General features: G+C 50.2%; 1 protein-coding gene and 1 pseudogene across 3 annotated transcripts; one reads left to right on the top strand and one right to left on the bottom strand.

The window, feature by feature from the left end:
* Positions 1 to 17,494, top strand: part of LOC134433393 (zinc finger protein OZF-like) — a 498,900-nt pseudogene that overhangs the window by 217,672 nt on the left and 263,734 nt on the right.
* LOC134433417 (UDP-N-acetylglucosamine transferase subunit ALG13 homolog) lies at positions 7,832 to 10,192 on the bottom strand. Of its 3 annotated transcripts, XM_063182267.1 has the most exons (5): positions 10,112 to 10,192; positions 9,541 to 9,706; positions 9,228 to 9,363; positions 8,276 to 8,288; positions 7,832 to 7,930 (listed from the first exon to the last, which is right to left on the bottom strand). In XM_063182267.1, the coding sequence occupies exons 1-5, from the start codon at positions 10,190 to 10,192 to the stop codon at positions 7,832 to 7,834; spliced, it is 495 nt and encodes a 164-aa protein (XP_063038337.1). The 3 variants fall into 3 exon arrangements, with proteins under 3 accessions (XP_063038337.1, XP_063038336.1, XP_063038335.1); XM_063182266.1 differs by lacking the exon at positions 8,276 to 8,288 and having other exon boundaries at positions 7,832 to 7,944; positions 9,229 to 9,363; XM_063182265.1 differs by lacking the exon at positions 8,276 to 8,288 and having other exon boundaries at positions 9,209 to 9,363.

The raw sequence follows: 17,494 nt of genomic DNA on the forward strand, positions 1-17,494 counted from the left end.
CAGCCACTCTGTCCCCAGCCTGTAGTGCTACAGGGCTTGTTGTGGCCAAAGTGCAGGACCCAGCACTTGGATTTGTTAAACCTCACCTTGTTGAATTTGGGCCCTGGATCCAGCCTGTCCAGGGCCCTGTGCAGAGCCCTCCTACCCTCCAGGTGATCAACACTCCCAGCCAGCTTAGTGTCACCACAACTCTATGAGACCCCAGAGTGTCCCTATGGCCTCCATGGTTCCATGAGGCCTCCCAGTGTCACAATGTCTCTTTGGTTCCATGGGACCCCTTGGTGCCACAAAGTCCTTTGGATCCTTGGGCCCTGCAGTGTCACAGTGGCCCTTTGTCCCCCAAGGCCCTGAAGTGTCATAATGGATCCTTGGTTCCAGGAGGTCTGGCAGTGCAGCAATGCTCTCCTTGGTTCCACCATGTCACAATGGCCTCTTGGTCCCAAGGGCCACCATGGTGTCAAACATGTTTCCTTCATTCCAGGAATCCCTGAGGAGCAGCACTGGCCCCTTGGTTCCATGGGGCCCTGCAGTGTCACAATGGCCCCATCATGACACCAGGTCCTGCTCTGTCACAATGCTCTGCATGGTTCCACAAGGCCCTGCAGGGTCACAGTGGCCTCTGTGGTTCCAGCAGGACCCAGACTGTCACCATGGACTCCTTGCTTCCATCCAGCCCCACAGTGTCACAATGGGCCCTTGGCTCTGTGCTGCCATGTCGTACACAGTGTCACCATGGTCCTCTTAGTGCCACCAGGCCCCGCAGTGTCCCTATGGCCCCTGGCTTCCCCAGGCACCTGCAGCGTCACAATCATCAGAGAATCAACCAGGCTGCAAAAGACTTTGGAGAGCATCAAGTCCGACCTGGGACCCAACACCACCTTGTCACCCAGACCATGGCACTCAGTGCCACATCCAGTCTTTCTTTAAACACTTCTAGGGACAGTGACTCAGCCACCTCCCTGAGCAGCCCATTCCAATGCCCAAACACCCTTTCTGTGAAGAATATTTCCTAATGTCCAGCTAAACTTCCCCTGGTGCAGCTTTTGGCTGTGTCCTCTTGTCCTGTCACTGTTTCATGGGAAAAATTCCTGACCCCCACCTGGCTGCACCCTCCTGTCAGGGAGTTGTAGAGAGTGATGAGGTCTCCCTTGAGCCTCCTCTTCTCCAGGATAAACAACCTCAGCTCCCTCAGCTGTTCCTCACAGGACTTGTGCTCCAGACACCTCACCAGCCTTGTTGCCCTTCTCTGAACACGCTCCAGCCCCTCCATGTCCTTCCTCAATTGGAGGGCCCAGAACTGCAAACAGCACTCGAGATGCTGCCCAACCAGTGCTGAGCACAGGGGAAGAATCCCTGCCCTGCTCCTGCTGGGCACACCATTCCTGATCCATAGGAGTGCCAGGGATTGGGTGAGAGAAATGATGGGAGGGGATGGGGAAAAAGTGTTCTTGATTGTCAGCCACGGAGGGCTTTCATTTTCATATCTGTTCAGACTGCATCAGAAGACGCTGGGGATCCATATCAATTGGGGATTGCTGATATCAATGTATAAACAGGAAAAGAAAACTGGATAAAACAATGTTCTCTGCATTGTTTCAATACAGTATATTCAATTTAAATGCACTTCTGAAATGTCTGATTAACCACAGAAGAATTGAAAATATAAATTATTTCCAGGGCTCTTCTAGTTTGAGCATTTTGAGTAAGAACTGAAAATTTAAATTATTCCCATGGGCTTTTCTTGTTTGTCTATTTTGAACAAATGTTTATGAGCCTTTTTCAGTGAATTTGTGAACTGAAGAGCTCAAGAAAGAAGAGGCCTCCGGAGTAGGAAAACTGATCACCAACCTCCTAGTGGATGAAGGTCCATCCCCATCAGAGCAACAATGAACAGAAATGGGCACAGCTTTGTGGCTGCCCAGCTTTGGCATGGGCCCTGGGCCTGGAGCAGGAGCAGCTCTTGAGGGCCCCAAGGCCGGGGCTCTTGTGCTGCCCTGGGCAGATGGGATGGCAGCAGGGGCTGCAGAGCTCTCAGCACCTCAGCCCGAGGGGAGCAGGGCAGCCAGGGAGCCTCCTTTGGCCTTGGCCAAGCACCTTCCCCCATGGCTGGGGCTGAGTCCTGTGGCAGCTGCAGCTGCTGCTGTGCCCTTGCCAGGGGCTGAGGCCATGGGGCCAGTGCCCAGAGCAGCCTGGCCTGAGCAGAGCTGTGGGGCCAGAGCCGGCTGGGCTGGGCTGGGGAGAGGCCCTTGGTGCTGCCCAGAGCTCAGGGCAGCTGGCAGAGCTTGCAGGGAGCTCTTGGAGCCTGGCCCAGAAACCATCAGTGTCGGTCTCAGCCTGGCTGAGCGTGCAGGGGCAGGACTCAGGCCAGGCCTTGTGGGGCAGGGCCAGCGCCTGTGCAAGGCATTGCAAAGAGGCAAGTGGCCCTGAGAGGAGGCTGCTCAGTGCCCTTGGTGGCATGGACAGAGCAGGGAGGGTGCCCAGGACATTTGTCAGCCCCAGTCTCTGTGCCCAGCCCTTGGCAGCCCTGGCTGCTGAGCCCAGCTTTGTCCTGAGCTGAGTTTGGCTGTGGCCCAGCTCTATCCTCCTGCAGGGCTCAGGGCCTGTTCCTGGCCATGGCCAGCCCTGGCTGCCTCTCTGCTGGCCCAAAGGTCTGGAGAGCACGAGGCAGGGCTGTCTGTTATAGGTTAGTTGCGGTGGGGAATGAATCACCCACTAATAAGTCCAAATAAAATAAAATTTATTAATTGATAGAGCAAGTGATAATAGGCAAAGTCAGCGTCCTGGGCACGCTGCGTGACAGGAGAGTCTCCGCTCTACCACTGCCACACTCATCTGATTTTCTGTGGAGTTCTTATACAGTCCTGCTTCCAGGCTGATGTGTAGTACTCTGCGTATTCTTCTTTTTTGTTTAGGTGGTCATAGTCCACCTCCTGGGGTCTGAAGATGAAGGTTGGTAATTTTCCTTTCTCTGATTCCTGGAATTCTTAGGCTCAGTCTGCTGAGTTCCTGGAATCCTAGGTTTACTGAGTGGATAAGCTGATACTGTGTTATCAATCATAGCAAACCCCCCACCCATATTAACAGTTTACTAAAAGATAAACAACTGTTTGTGAAAACTATTGTCTTTTGGTTTCATCTTCCTTATCCTTTAAAGTCTGGAAATTTACTTAGACAAACTAGAGGTGATGCAATAGTCTTACTGGAATTACTTTGTCAGCTTTGATGAACAAACTTAAAGTTTTAACCCATTACATTGTCTGTGCAGGCCCACAGATGCCCCGGGCTCTGCAGGAGCTGGCAGAGGCTGCCCAGCAGGGAGGCCATGGGGCACAGAGCCCCAAGGCTGCTGTGGGCACCATGGCACAGGGGCCGTTCCCAGCCGCAATGCTCCTGGCCTGGGCTGGGCCTGCACAGGGGCTGGGCCACCATGGCTGAGCCTGCACAGGGCCACAAAGAGGCCACGCAGCCGCTGCCGGGGCTGACAGCAAGGCCAGGCACACACAAGCAATTGCTGAGCATGGCCTGCGCTGGCCAGGCCTGACTGTGCCAAAGGCAGAGCTCAGCTGTCCTTGGGGGCTGCAGCAACAGTCCAGAGCCCAAAGAGCCTCCATGGCTGTGCTGGAGACCAAGGCTGCAGGAGGGAAATGCAGGGCTGCTGTGTGATGGGGAGGGCATTGAATTTCAGCACACATCTCAGCTCTCTGATGATCCCGGCACCATGCTGGGCTCTGTTTCAGACTGAAGCAGAGCAGATGTTGATGGAAGAGTAACCCTGCGGGGCTGTCAGGGACCTGCAGCTTGCAAGGATCTCTGCTCTCCTTTGGGTGCTCTCGGAGAGATCCAATCCCAGCTGGGAACCTCAGGGCACAAGTGGCACTGCCTGTTCATAGGCACACAACTGATGTCTGCCTGGAAAGGGGCACAGGTTTTAATACCTGCTTATATCATAAGATACAAGCAGATCTTTTTTATATGGGTCATTTGAGTACTTTTGAGAAATGGCAAAATTTTCCTAGTACGAACAGGGATTCCCTGGAAGCATACTGATGGCAGAAGAAGAAACACTGATCTTCTCATCTACTTGTGTCAGCATTATTCAGTTTATTATTTAATCTCACTCTTCCATCAGGTGTTTCCTGCTCTCCTGTTTTAATGGCCATTTCTAAGAACATCTTTTCATTTAGAGCAGCTGGATCTTTGTACTTCCTGCTGCTCCCAGATTTTCTCCTCTAGGTCCTTTCTGGTCATTCAAGTACCTCTCAATTGACTGGTTTAATGCTTTGAGGTGCAAGAAGTTGACCAAGACTTCAGAGTTTATATATTATAAATATAAAAATAATCATCACCTCAATTATGTTTGTATTTATCACAGAACCTTTTTTTTCTTTTGTCCTGATCTAAAACTGTTCTTGTACAGAAATCCCTGGGGGATAGGGGACATGTCACATGCTGCTGGGACATCCCAGAGAGCTGAGAGAAGAGCTGTGATGGTTATTAAACTGTTCAAATGATCGGGTTCTGTTTGTTTACAAGAAACCTTTCTGTGCCTCTGAGTGTCATCAGTCCCTGAGCACAAAGGACACAAACCTGATGAGTTGTGGTTCCCACTGCATGGGCTGCACTTGGACTTTGGTCTCTGCACAGGAGAGCTCTTCATCCCCTTTCTCTCTTTTCCTCCCCCTGGGCATGGAGGGAGCTCCTGACTTCAGCGTGTGACTCATGTGTGCAAAGAGCAAATCTGGGCAGAATTGGGGCAGGAAGGGTTTGGGGGGACCTTGGGATCTGTGCTGGGCACAGAAGGTGTTTTCCATTGCTCTGAGAATGTCTGTGGAAAGTAGATGTAATTTCCACCACAGGAATGACTTTTGCATTTGATGGAGCTGTGCCTTCCCTTGTCTTTGTTGGCTGAGATTAAATGAACATCCCTCTGTGTCTCGGACAGCTCCTTCTCCAAGGAAAGCAGGTGGGTGTTGGAGCCAAGGAGCTGAAAGCTGCAGCTGCAGCCTGGGCTGGAGGGAGCACAGATTTGCACAAGGCTGCTCTGAGTGCCAGGGCTTGGATGGGGGAAATGGTGGGGTGGGGGTAGGGAGGGTCTGATTGATTGTCAGCCATGAAGGGTCTTGATTTTCATATCTATTCAAACTGCATGAGGAGTTACTTGGATTCAGTGTCAACTGGAATTTGCACATGTCAATTTATGAACAGATTAAAATAACCTAAGCAGGACCTAAAAAAATCTACTTCTTCTTCTGTACCTTACAAATTCGCACCCCTTCATCCCCAATAGCATTCTTTAACCAGCAAGATACATACAGTAATTGCTCAGGATCAGTATCTCCTCGAGCTGTCAGATGATTTAGTTGTTGGCACATCCACTTGTCCGTTGTCGCACACCAAGGCCATCCTCCTTGTACCTCTAATTCCGGCCACACTTCTACACAGTAGTGGATCATTTTCATTTTATCTAATCCCTCTGTGGCCTCTATAGAACCCCATCTCTCCAACAGTTCTCTTAAGGGACTATTGGAAGGTATATTCCTCAGTCTCTTGCCGGTCTTTTTTTACTATTACACCCTCCCATTTTTCAGGTCTCAACAGTAAAAAATCCCAAAGGTGCCTCTACTGACAGGTAATTAAAAAAAATAAACCTCTTGTTTGAGGAGCTTCAGCCTCCTCCACCGAACTTCAAATTTCTGCATGATGCTCAGGACTTTATACTGAAACAACTGCCCGATCTCTTGATTGCCCAACTTTCCCAACGTCAGGTCTTACATCTATTAGGACTTGAACACATGAAACGTCAGCCTAAGAATCCGGGTTGTGCCTGACTCCCTCAGTCAGGAAGAGCTGCTGCCTGATTTTTAGTTTGCCTAACGTGCCAATTTTTAGGCTTCACCGTATCAGGACTTAAAAACAACGCGCAGCCTCCTTCGCTGGGGTTTGTGCCTGACTCCTTTGTCAGGACTTACTTTGCCTGCAGGGCTTGTGAGCTACCCGAATCCTTCTCGGGACTTACAATCTGCCTGACTTCCCTCTGTCAGGACTTACTTTTCGTGCGTTCCACTCATACAACTATTCCCTCCGCATGCCCAGAGAGGGGGGGCCCTTTTTTTTCCCCCTTAGGAGACGACTCACTCACACTAATTCCACTAACTTTCCCCTGTTCCCGGCTGGCTTTCTCGCGAACATTCGGAAATGTGGTACCAAGAGGTCCGCTCTTGCTCCGAAGGTCCGGCTGCCAGCCCTCGTCTCACTCACACACACATGCGCACGTCTCCCACTCCTGCCACCGGATTTCTCACCAGTCTGGTGCTCCAGTGCTCCTCTGTGTCGCTGGTCCTGAGCCGATCTCTCTGGTCCTGATAGCCAGCTGTCCTGGAGGTCCAAGATGGCCAGTCCTGGTGTCCTCTTCTGGCGTGGTTATTGCGGACGAGCGCCCAAGCTAAAATAAACAGGGCAGGAGACTTTTTCTCCTTTTAGTGCCTTTATTAAAAGTGATCAGCTCAGGATTGGGCAGCTCGGAAGGGGCTGCAGCTTCCCGTCGCCTCTCCCCGGGTGACTTGGAGGAGGAGGATATGCGCAGCTTTGTCCACTAGGGGCAGAGCTGGGGGTCTGGTCCTCGTGGGAGCCTTTAGGGCGTGGTGACCCCTTCCAATGTTAATCCTGCCACCTCTCTTGGCCTGCTCCCGGCATGGGGACGACTCCCGTGCTCAGGGTGAGAGGGAATGCGACGGTGTTCAGCATCTCTGCAGGCTCAGCACTCCGTTCCTGACGTCCAGACATCACTCCAATCTCTCAGCTCTTAGGTGGCTTGTTGTTTTGAGGTCTTTTTTAGCAAGCTAGAAGCAGTAGCTTCTCATGGCATGCTGGTCCTGGAGTTATTTTGCATATCCCCCCCCCTAAAGTCTCTTCTCCTCACTGTTTGGGAGGTCCCCACCCTTCACTGTCTCAGAGAAGGGCCATTAACTTGGTCCCAGCTGGAGTTTTTACTGATACAAAACCAACTATTAACGACAACGACCCATAATTACCATAACACAAGCAGCAGCCCAGCAGCAACCATGGTAAGCTTTTTCTCACAAAAAAAATTGGCAGAATTTTTGTTCATAACGCTTCAGGTGATGTTCATCTTCCTTTCTCAAGCTGTTTTTCTCTGCTTCAATAAGGCGTGAGATAAGCATATTTCCTTTTTATATATTCCAAAGCTATAGTTTCAAGGATACAAGTAATATTCTAAAATTATGCTTCAAAAGATTATTATTGCAGAGCTCTTTATGGATTCAATGCAAGCAAAAAGCCTTATCTTTAACACCTTAATTCCAATGCTCCTAAATCAACCAGCGTTAATTGCAAACCAAAGATAGGTTCAAAGGCCTTTTTCCATGCTTTATTTTCCTCACTTATTAACAGAATTCACAGCTCGCCCATTGTCTGGGTCCACACATTTCTCATTCACAAATACATGTCGCCTGTTTGTACCTGACATGAAACACAGCGTTGTATTTCACATTTCCACCTGTGTTTAGCAAAAAAGGTCAAGAGACCAGAAGGCATATGCCATGCCTGTAAAGAAGTAGTTTAACTTGTCCTCATCGGTGGAATTCCCATTCCAGTGCAGCTTTTGTGACAGAAATATGTCTGTCCATGCCGCAGGACAGTCCATACTCCCTCCTTATTGGCATTGTACTCTTTTATGCATAAAGCTGAATGAGTTTGACACTAATATCAGTTAATATTAAATGAAATTTTCTTTGAGTGTTTGGCCCAGCTGCAGATCTTAAGTGGAGGAGATGACACATTTTGTTCCAACTTTTTTATTTCTCTGTTTTGTTTATTGTAACCCAAGAACTTTATTCAAGAATGAAGCAAACTTTTCTGGCTGTCCAGGAGGAAAAGGTTTCAAAGCTGACAAGTTCATTGACTGCATTGTCTCCACAAGAGTGCAGTAAAAAGAGACCAAAAGCAAAAATTAAAGAAATAGCCACCCCATGGGAAAATTTTAAATACAATTTTCTTTCTATGCATCCATACATAATTCTTTAGCATGGAAATATTAAATAAGGATATGTATGGAAAGGAAGAGAATGCCCAGAGCAGCAGGCCCCAGCCAGCACTGGCTGGTAGGGAGCCTTGCTGAGAACACACTTCCATCAGCTTTCTGGGACAAACTCAACTTTGACACTTTTTAATCTTCTGTGGTCACAGTGCTGGGAGACTGAGCAAGATCTGAGGCTCTGCTCCATAAACCATAAGAGGAAATCCATCCTATTTGAACACATGGAAGAGTTCTCCCCTGATCACAGAAAGGGTCAGAAAGAACAGCTACATCAATCTGTCACTTGCTAGTATCAGGCTGCAAATAAGGCTCGAATGCTTGGCACTGCCCAACACAAAGAAATAAATATTCCAAAGCTGACAGAAGCACCAAGAAAATAAGTTTAGGAAACTTGCTCAATTTAAATGAATGCCAGGCCTGGTCTGTTCAGAAAGCTCGTCTGAAACATAGGAAACTCTGCTTGCAAGGCAAAGGAACAAGATGCAGACTAAGTAAAGGGCATTACATTTTTTCTGCCTTCAGTTTAAAAGTCATCTTTTATTTTTAGAGTGGAGTCAATCATGAGTAAAGTGAAAACAGTAAGATACAGTCAAAACCAGGAGGAGAAATAAACCCAACAGGAGTCAGGATGAACTCTAAAAAAAGGAGCTAGGAGTTTTGGTGATGGTGGGATTTTTTCACACATTGTTTGCTTGTGGGGTAGGGGGTTTTTTGTGTGTTTTTGTTAGTTTAGTTTAAATTTTGCTCCTGAAGTGACAGGCAGTGGATCTGTGAAACTACTTGTCAGATGGTATGGTGGATTCAGGAAGTTTGGTTAAAAGGGCAGCCTGAATGAGTACCTGAAAGACAGGGGTATTTAAAGTTACTAACCAGATAATATCTATATCTGCTTTATTAATCCCCTGAAGTGTTTTTCTTTTTTTAATCTAAATATATGTTACCTCAAATGAAAAAAAAATATTTATAAGTGGTAAAAAAATAATTATTGTGGTAAAAAAGCTTGGTAAGTGTGGTAATTTTCTACATAGTGTTAGTCTATTCACTCTGGAAAATGTAATATCCAGATGGAGATGACAGAGAAGGATGTAAATTACCTTGTTGCGTTCTCAGCTGTGCAGTCACATGGACTGAATGCTCTTGCCCAGCAGGAACAGCCCCAGCAGCTCCATACCTGCAGTTACAGTAGAGGACACAGCCATCTCTGTGCAGCTGTTTGGCCAGCTCAAGCTGATGGTTCATCAGCTTGTCATTTATTACTACTATTAGTGGTTTTCCATTCTCTAGAGTCTCCAGGCAGCTACCAGCACCTACAAGAGGAACAGAAAACATGGTGAGAGATCAAATATCCCCCTACTCGCTGCTGAAAGAGGGGAGCCTCTTGAACAACCCAGCTGTGGAGCTCAGCACTCCCAGCCAGCTCACCCCGGGCTGAAGAGACCTCATCCCACGGAGCTCCCGCAGCCCCAGAAGCAGCCGGGCTGTACCTGTGTGGCTGATGACCAGGTCTGCGCTCTGCAGCTCCTCAGCCAGCGAGTCCTTGAACCGGAACGCTTCCACCGCCGCGGCCGGGCTGCTGCTGGGCTGCGGCTGCGGCAGCGAGCCCCAGCCCGCCTGCAGCAACAGCTTCTGGTACCCGCGGCTCTGCAGCGCCTGCGGGCAGGGCACCGGGGGATGGAGGCGATAAGGGGGGCGGAGAAGATGGTGGGGAGGGGGGACGGAGAGAGAGAAGGAGAAGAAGGGGGGGATGACGGAGGTGGAACGAAGGGGATGAGGCGGGGATAGAGAGGCTGTGTGAGGGCTGTGCCCAGCTCCAGACGGCCCCGGCCCCGGTATCATCCCCCCCCCCTCCCCGTCCCACAGGCCGTCCCTCCCCTTCCTCAAGCAACACTTCATGCTTCTCCGCCGGGCACCCCCGAACCGCCACGGCGCCCTCAGGCGCCCCGGCACTGCTGCCGGGATGCGGCAGGGAGGGCAGGGCAGCCCGCGGCGCACAGGCGCCAGCCCCGGGAGGGCAGGCCCGGGCCAGGGCCGGTGTCGGTGTCTCGGCCGACTGACCTGCAGCGCGGGCGGGGAGCAGGCCGCGGCGATCAGCTCATCGAAGCTGGTGGTGCTCACGGTGACGAACATGGACTTCATGGCCACCGGGACGGGACGGCTGTGAGGCCGCCAGGGGGAGCCGCACGCCCGCACAGAGCTCCCGAAATGGCGGCAGGGCTGAGGAGAGGGACGGGGCAGGTGGGAATGCCTCCTTCCCTCCCTGTCCCTCCTTGTTCCTCCCTGACCCTCCTGTCCCTTCTTGTCCTTCCTTGTCCCTCCTTGTCCCTCCTTGTCCCCTACCGTGGCTTCTCTTCATGGGTTTTTCCCGTCCGCCCGTTTTGGCGGGGCTGCTGCCACTGCGCCGTGAGGTTCTCCCTCACAGTACCGCACCAGCAGCGATGGTGGCCGCTCTAATGAGCCCACTGTCCAGCAGCGTTTAGAGGGGTAGCCAAGGCTGTTCCAGGGTTTTAGATTTTCAAGGAGAAGAGGTAAAAATAAATTTGGAAAAGGGATTAGAAAAGTTTTGGCCTGCACGTGTTATTTCAGCCTTGGGGACGCACATAACTCGCGGACGGCCTGTGTGGGTGTGTTCAGAAGTGCCATTGCCAGAGCAGGGCCACAGCCACCCTCCCTTTACAGACTGACACTGGCCCAATCCTCCCACAACACTTACTGGGGAAGTAACACTTTAACTTCTACCCCAAACTCATGAATATTAAATGTGCTAACACAGTTATGAATATTAGATGTGTTAAATGTGTTCAGTGAAGAGTAAGAATGACCCCTGAACAGTTGCACAAACAGAGTTGGCAGTTTTGTTCCTTATTAGTAAGTGTAACACAATGCATAATTTGCTACAAAGATAAACCAAAGTTAGATATCTAAATCTATTTATTCCCTGAATTAAAGTCAACAGATGAGGTCACAACTGTAGACACAGTTGTGTATACATGTTGTTGGAAGAAGGATGCAGCTTCTTGTGGAAACCTCTGCCATGTTAATGCCTTGTTCACAATGCTCATTAGCCCCCTGTTGTTTTCATTTAGCATCATGAGCCATGCTGAAATGTATTTATTTTTTGATTAAAGGAAATAGTGCTGACAGTAGACACTGTCTGGGGGAAAAATGCTGTAGAGCAAAACATTACTGGTGTCCTGAGTGCACAGGGACTTAGTGGCTCTGCCCAGCCTCATCCAGCTCTTGCTGTTGTCCCTCAGGAAAAGGAATCTGGGAGCTGAGGGTGGCCACAACACCAGCCAGGTAAAGAGCTCACCAAGAGGACATGGTCCAGTGACCATCCGGCAAAGACATGGACACAACGTCAGCCCAGGAAACCCAAACAGCAGTTCAGGAACAGAATTAGCAGCAAAGACACCCACGAGTCACCTCTGTCATCCCAGCAGGAGAAGGACATGGTCAGGTAGGTTCAGAGGAGGGCCATAAAGAGGCTCAGGGGCTGGAACATCTCTGCTGGGCAGACAGGCTGGGAGAGATCAGTGTTCAGCCTGGAGAAGAGGAGGCTCCAGAGACACCTTAGAATTCCTTCCAGTGCTTAAAGGAGCTCCAAGAGAGAGCTGGAGAGGGACTTTGGACAAGAGCCTGCAGTGACAGGACACAGGGAAATGGCTTTAAACTGAAAAAGGGCAGATTTAGACTGGATATTGAGAATTAATTCTTTCCTGTGAGAGTGGTGAGGCCCTGGCAAAGTGTGCCCAGAGAAGCTGTGGCTGCCTCTGGATCCCTGGAAGCATCCAAGGCCAGGCTGGATGGGGCTTGCAGCAGCAAAGGTGTCCCTGACCATGGCAGAGAGTTAAAACTGGATGAACTTAAGGTCCCTGCAAAACCAAACCATTCTATTGTTCTATTTAAACCCCAAGGCTAAATAAAGTCCCTGTCCAAGAGTGTGAGTGGAAGCCCCAGCTGAGACTGGTCACACAATTAGTGCAGTCAGGGCCCTGACAGCTGTGGGAGAAGAAGGTGGATTTGGGATGAAAAGGAAAATACTAAATTTTTCAGGTGTTGGAGATGAGGTTCAGCACCTGGTAAAGGACAGGATAATTAAATGTTAGGAGTTTTGGGGTTTTATTCCCTGTGTGTCACTGGAAGTCAGTGTCCTCTGCAGCGGGCACTTCCAGCTTCATGCTGTATAGGGGCTAGAGGAAAAAATATTCACATGTAAAATTGCAGTGACTTAAATTTGAATTTTCACTGGAGGATACATTCCACTTGCACATTGAATCAGGCTTGTTAGGGTGATTTTAAATGGAAAAGGGAAAACCATCCATTAAAGGATTCAATTTCATGCTAATTTGTACCTGCTGTTTTAATTAGAAGTTGTGTAGGGTATAAGTAGAATTTTGCCCATGAGTGCTTAGGCTGAGGTCTGTGAGAACTACACATCACTCTCAAAATGAGGTGCTTGGAGCTGAGCCTGTGCAGTTTTGAGGCAGGTAAGAGGTCAGGTAATCCAGGTGTGGTGCTGTGCCTTGTTTCATTGCTGCCTCTGCCCCGTGTTCCTGCACATAAACCACACTGTTCTCACAGACCTGACCTGCCAGTGACTGCTCAGGGGATTTTTACATTCAGTTTGTAACACCAAAGACACCCTTGATGCCCCAAAATTCCCTTTGCAAGACAAAGCTCAACTCCTTCCAGTCACCCAACCCCCTGCCCAGCTAGGGGCAAGACCAGGCCCTCAGCAGGCACTTGGTGGGGGCAGTGGGTGCCTCAGCCTGGCCATGGTCAGACACTGAGGAGGAGAAGGAGAGACCCTTTGTCATCATGGAAGAAGAGAAGAAACGTGACAGAGATGACAAGTGGGGAGATGTTGGGGCCCGAGAGCTTGGCCTGAGGGAAGAGGGGACAAGCTGTGAATTCTTCCAGTAGGTGCCTGCAATGGCAGCCAAGGAAGCGTCCCCATGCAGAGCAATGAGTGCCCACGAGTTGCAGCAGTGCAAGGCGGCTGTGAGGGTGCTGTGGGGAGAGGGGGCACAGCAACAGCCCTACCAGTGGCAACAAAGGGCAACAGCCCAGGAGCTACCCCCAATGGAAAAGGAGGTGACTGAGCCAAAGCTGAGCCAGCAAAGGCAAGGAAGTGCGAACAGCCAGGAGAAGCAGGCACATTCTCCTGCCCCCAGGGAGGAGGTGCCATCAGCAGGGACACAGAGCCCAGTCCCTGCTCCAGACAGACTCTGCTGCCCCACCAGCCCCTCACCCAGCCCACTGGGAGCCCAAACCCCCAGGGAGCAGTGGGAAGAGGCAGAGCAGGGCTCAGTGCTGACAGAGAAGGAGAGTGAGGAGGGCACCTCAGCTGGCAGCAATGAAGACTGGGAATCCTACAGCCAGACTGAGCTTTGCCAAGAGTACCAAGGTGGGGCAGAGCCAGAGCTGTCCCAAGGAGAGTTCAGCAGCTCCCAAGACCTCTCCAGCTGCAGCAAAACAAAACTCAGAGAACTCCGAGATGATTCCACGGAGAAAGACAGCAGCAGCACAGACCTGCCACAGAACTGCTGTGCAGGTAACAGCATCTTCAGCTTCGGGCCCACTCCCTTGCTGTGGGAGGAGGAGGAGGACGATGGCTGGCATGAAGTCAGTATCCTGGAGCTGTCTGAAAGAGAAGGCAGGGCCCAAAGGCTGGCAGATCTTGTGGCAGATGGGCTGCCACTGCCCGTCCCTCAGGAGGGCTAGGTTGAGGGGCAGGCAGCGGAGTCCCTGTGTGCCTCGCTTCCCTCTCTGTGCAGCGAAGGCTCCGTGGGCCAGCAGGGGCCCGAGGCAGGGCCACAGAGCCAGGGGCCTGCCCCGCAGAGCCGTGGCAGCGCCTCAGCTGGCCAGCCAGGAGCGCAGGCCTGCAGGCAGCAGCGCTGCCCCGAGCAAACGGCCCGGCTGCCTCAAGCAGGCGCTGCGGGCACTGTGGGCGCTGCTCTGCTGGCCCTGCCTGGCGCGGCAGCTGCAGGAGCAGCACCCATGGCCCTGCCCAGCCCGGGCCAGCCGATGATGGCTGCTCCCTGCGTGGGGCCCCAGGGAGCCACATGGGCGGCCTCGGCCTGGACATGGCTCCGCAGCCTCAGCTGCCCCGGCCATCCTGGAACATCTCCCCAGCACCCACAGGCACTGCTGGGCCAGCCCTAAACAGCACGCATGGGACACGATTGGTGCCAGAGTGTCGCAGACATTTCTCCACAGAAATCCTTTCTTTCGGATTTCTGTGTCTTCGGGAGGCCAGAAGCTCCAGAAGACAAGGTAAACAATTATTATCAGATGCTGTGGAATGCAACAGGAACACCTTGATTGGCTCATTTCCTATGTTTATAATTAAGGGCCAATCACCAGTGCAAGCTAGGGGACTGAGTCCTTGGCCACAACTTTGTTATAGATTCTTTCTTTCTATTCTTAGCTAGCCTAGCTGCTCTGGAAACCTCTCTCTATATTCTATTAGTATAGTAATAATGTATTATATATAATATCTTAATAAATCAAGCCTTCTGATTCAAGAAACAAGATTCACCATCTCTCTATCACCAGCCGTGCCCACTCAGGTGAGGTAATACCAGAGCGCTCAGCAGGGAATCCCAGAGTCATCGAGGTGGGAAGAGACCCTGACGCTCACCCAGTGCCACTGACACCCTGGCAGCACCATCATCACCGCACAACCACGTCCTCAAGGGCCACATCCGCACAACTCTTCAACGCCTCAGAGACGACGACTCCACCGCCTCCCTGGGCAACTTCTTCCAGTGCCTCACCCCTCTGTCAGAGAAAAATTCCTTCTGATATTGAATCCGAACCTCCTCTCGTGCTATCAAAGGCTATTTCCTCTCATCTTGAAAGGATTCCGTGCTGGTCCTTTGGGATTATATCCCTGAAGAATGGGCACAGGTGGGAGCTGTTGCTCCATGGATGTGACTGCAGGACTTGGATTCATACCATTCCTCCAAAACAAATTAAAGTCGAGTTTAAGAAATAGTAGTAGTAAAAAAAAACCAAACTAACAAACAAAAATCTTACACAAAAAGTATTTTAAAAAATTTAAAGGATAAAGAATAGGAATAAGAAGATGAAGCGGAAGAAATAGTAGTATTAAATTAGAAAGAATAATAGGAATGAGAATAGGAATAAGAAGATGAAGATTAAAAACTAATCATTAATAGAAAAATATTAAAAAAATAAGAATGACATAGTAAGCATACCAAGTGAATCAGATTAATTTGAAGGAGAAGAAGAAGAATATTTTAAAGAAGAAGAAAGAATAGTAGTAGCAATTATGAAGAAGTAGGGGAAAAAGAAAAAGAGAAAGAAGAAGAGAAAGAAGAAGAGAATGAAGAAGAGAAAGAAGAAGAGAAAGAAGAAATAATAATAAGACAAAGAATATTAAATCAAAATGCACATCTACACATCTTCTAGAATCCCAGAATGCAGGAAAGGACCTTAGACAGTATCTACTTCCAACTGATCATCTTCTGAGTTCTCTCTCCAAGACCTCTTTTGTACTTCTATCTCCCTAGCTCCCATTTCTTGTTCAATAAAATCCAATAACAAAAAATCTGATTTTGTTCTCCTATGGTCTCATTTGTGCCTTCACTGGGGCAGAGGCACCTCTCCCTCTTGGCAACTTAACCCTGGATGGAACCATGGGCAGGTTCCTTCCAGCCACAAGCATTCCAGGATTCTATCAGGGACTCCCTGCCCTTCTCTCTGCTCCCAGCTGCAGAATGTGCAGCAAAGCCGCCTTTGCTGTCTGCTCAGGGAGCCCAGCCAGCTGCTGGAGCCTGACCCTGCCCTGAACAGCTCCCTTGGCAGGCACGGCAGGAGCAGCGCCCTGGCAGCCTCAGCAATTGCTCTCTGAAATCTCTGGCACGCACTGCCATGGGCTGCAATTCCAGCTGCCAGCAAGGAAAAGATGCTCCTGCCCTTCAAGGCCAGATTCTGAAGGGGCCAAGACACAAGTGCAGCAAGATCTTACAAAGACATTTCACTGCCAGCCTCCATAACTTCATCCAGGGCTGTTTGAGCACCTGGATTGGGAAGGAAAGAAAAAAACAGACCAGGGGAGGGTCTTTGGCTGGGAGCTGCCACAGGTAGCGACCCGGGAAGGGAAAAGGAGCAGACTAAGGAAGGCAGGATGCGGGGTGCGGAGGTTCAGGGACATCACACCATAACCAACATGATCCAGTGAAGCCAAATTTATTATCTCTAACAAGACTATATCTATAATAAATCTCTACTGTCCGCGCGTCTCTAGCTAATACATGATTGGTTAATCCTAGCTGTTCAAATGTCTATATTAGAATGCTGATTTGATCACCTGATTTTTTATGCATCTTGCTGTGGTTGTCTGGCCCACCCATGGCTCACTTGTTTCTTACTTTCCCAAGCTCGCTGACAAACCTGCTGAGTCCTAATGACTCTTCTTGTTGTATCTCTTTCAAGGATATACCAACCCCATTTCTGAATATGTCCATTATTCATTGTTTGTGAACGTGTCCATTGTCCATTAGTACAAGCAGGCTGGATTGTGCATCGGCTGGATATGGCCATTGTCTAGCAAGAACTCCTGAATCTGCAAAATCTCTTAATATGAAACCATACTGAGATGACTGGAAGCACACAGGGAACAACTGGGATCATGTTGAGGAGAACTGGGACCACACTGGGGGCAACTGGGAGTGAGTGGGACCATGCTGGGAGGGACTGGGATCATATGGGCAGTGACTGGGACTGTCCCCTGCAGGGACAACTGGGTTCAACTGGGACCATACTGGGCGTGACTGTAACCATAAGGGAGTGATGGAAGCACACTGGGAACAGCTGGGACCATGCTGGGGAGAACTGGGACCACACTGGGGAGAACTGGGAATGAGTGGGACCATACTGGGATTGTCTGTTACCATAGGGGAGTGAGGGAAGCACACTGGGAACAGCTGGGCCCATGCTGGGAGCAACTGGGATCACTCTGGGGGCACTGGCAGCAGATTGGGAGTGATGGGGAGCAACTGGGATTACTCTGCAAGTGACTGGGATCATACTGGGAGTGGCTACACTCATACTGGGATTATACTGGGAGTGAATGGAACCTGACTGGGGTTACTGGGAGCTAATGGACCCATGCTGGGACAAAAATGTGGACATATTAGGAGCAATTGGGATCGGCTGGAAGGTACTGGAACCATGCTGACAGGACTGAGACTACAGCTGGGGCAACTGGGATCATACTGTGAGCAACTGGGACCATAATTTGGGCAACTGCCAAATCCCAGAAACTGTGATTGTGCTGGTGGCAACTGCAAGTAACTGGGAAAGACAGGGATCATTCCGAGGTGTCTAGAACCTTCCTGCAGCAACTGGGATATACTGGGAGTGTCTGAGACAATACGGGCCGTGACTGGAACCACACTGGGATCATGC

This window comes from Melospiza melodia, unplaced genomic scaffold (genome assembly GCF_035770615.1).
Source record: "Melospiza melodia melodia isolate bMelMel2 unplaced genomic scaffold, bMelMel2.pri scaffold_18, whole genome shotgun sequence".
Taxonomy (NCBI): Eukaryota; Metazoa; Chordata; class Aves; order Passeriformes; family Passerellidae; genus Melospiza; species Melospiza melodia.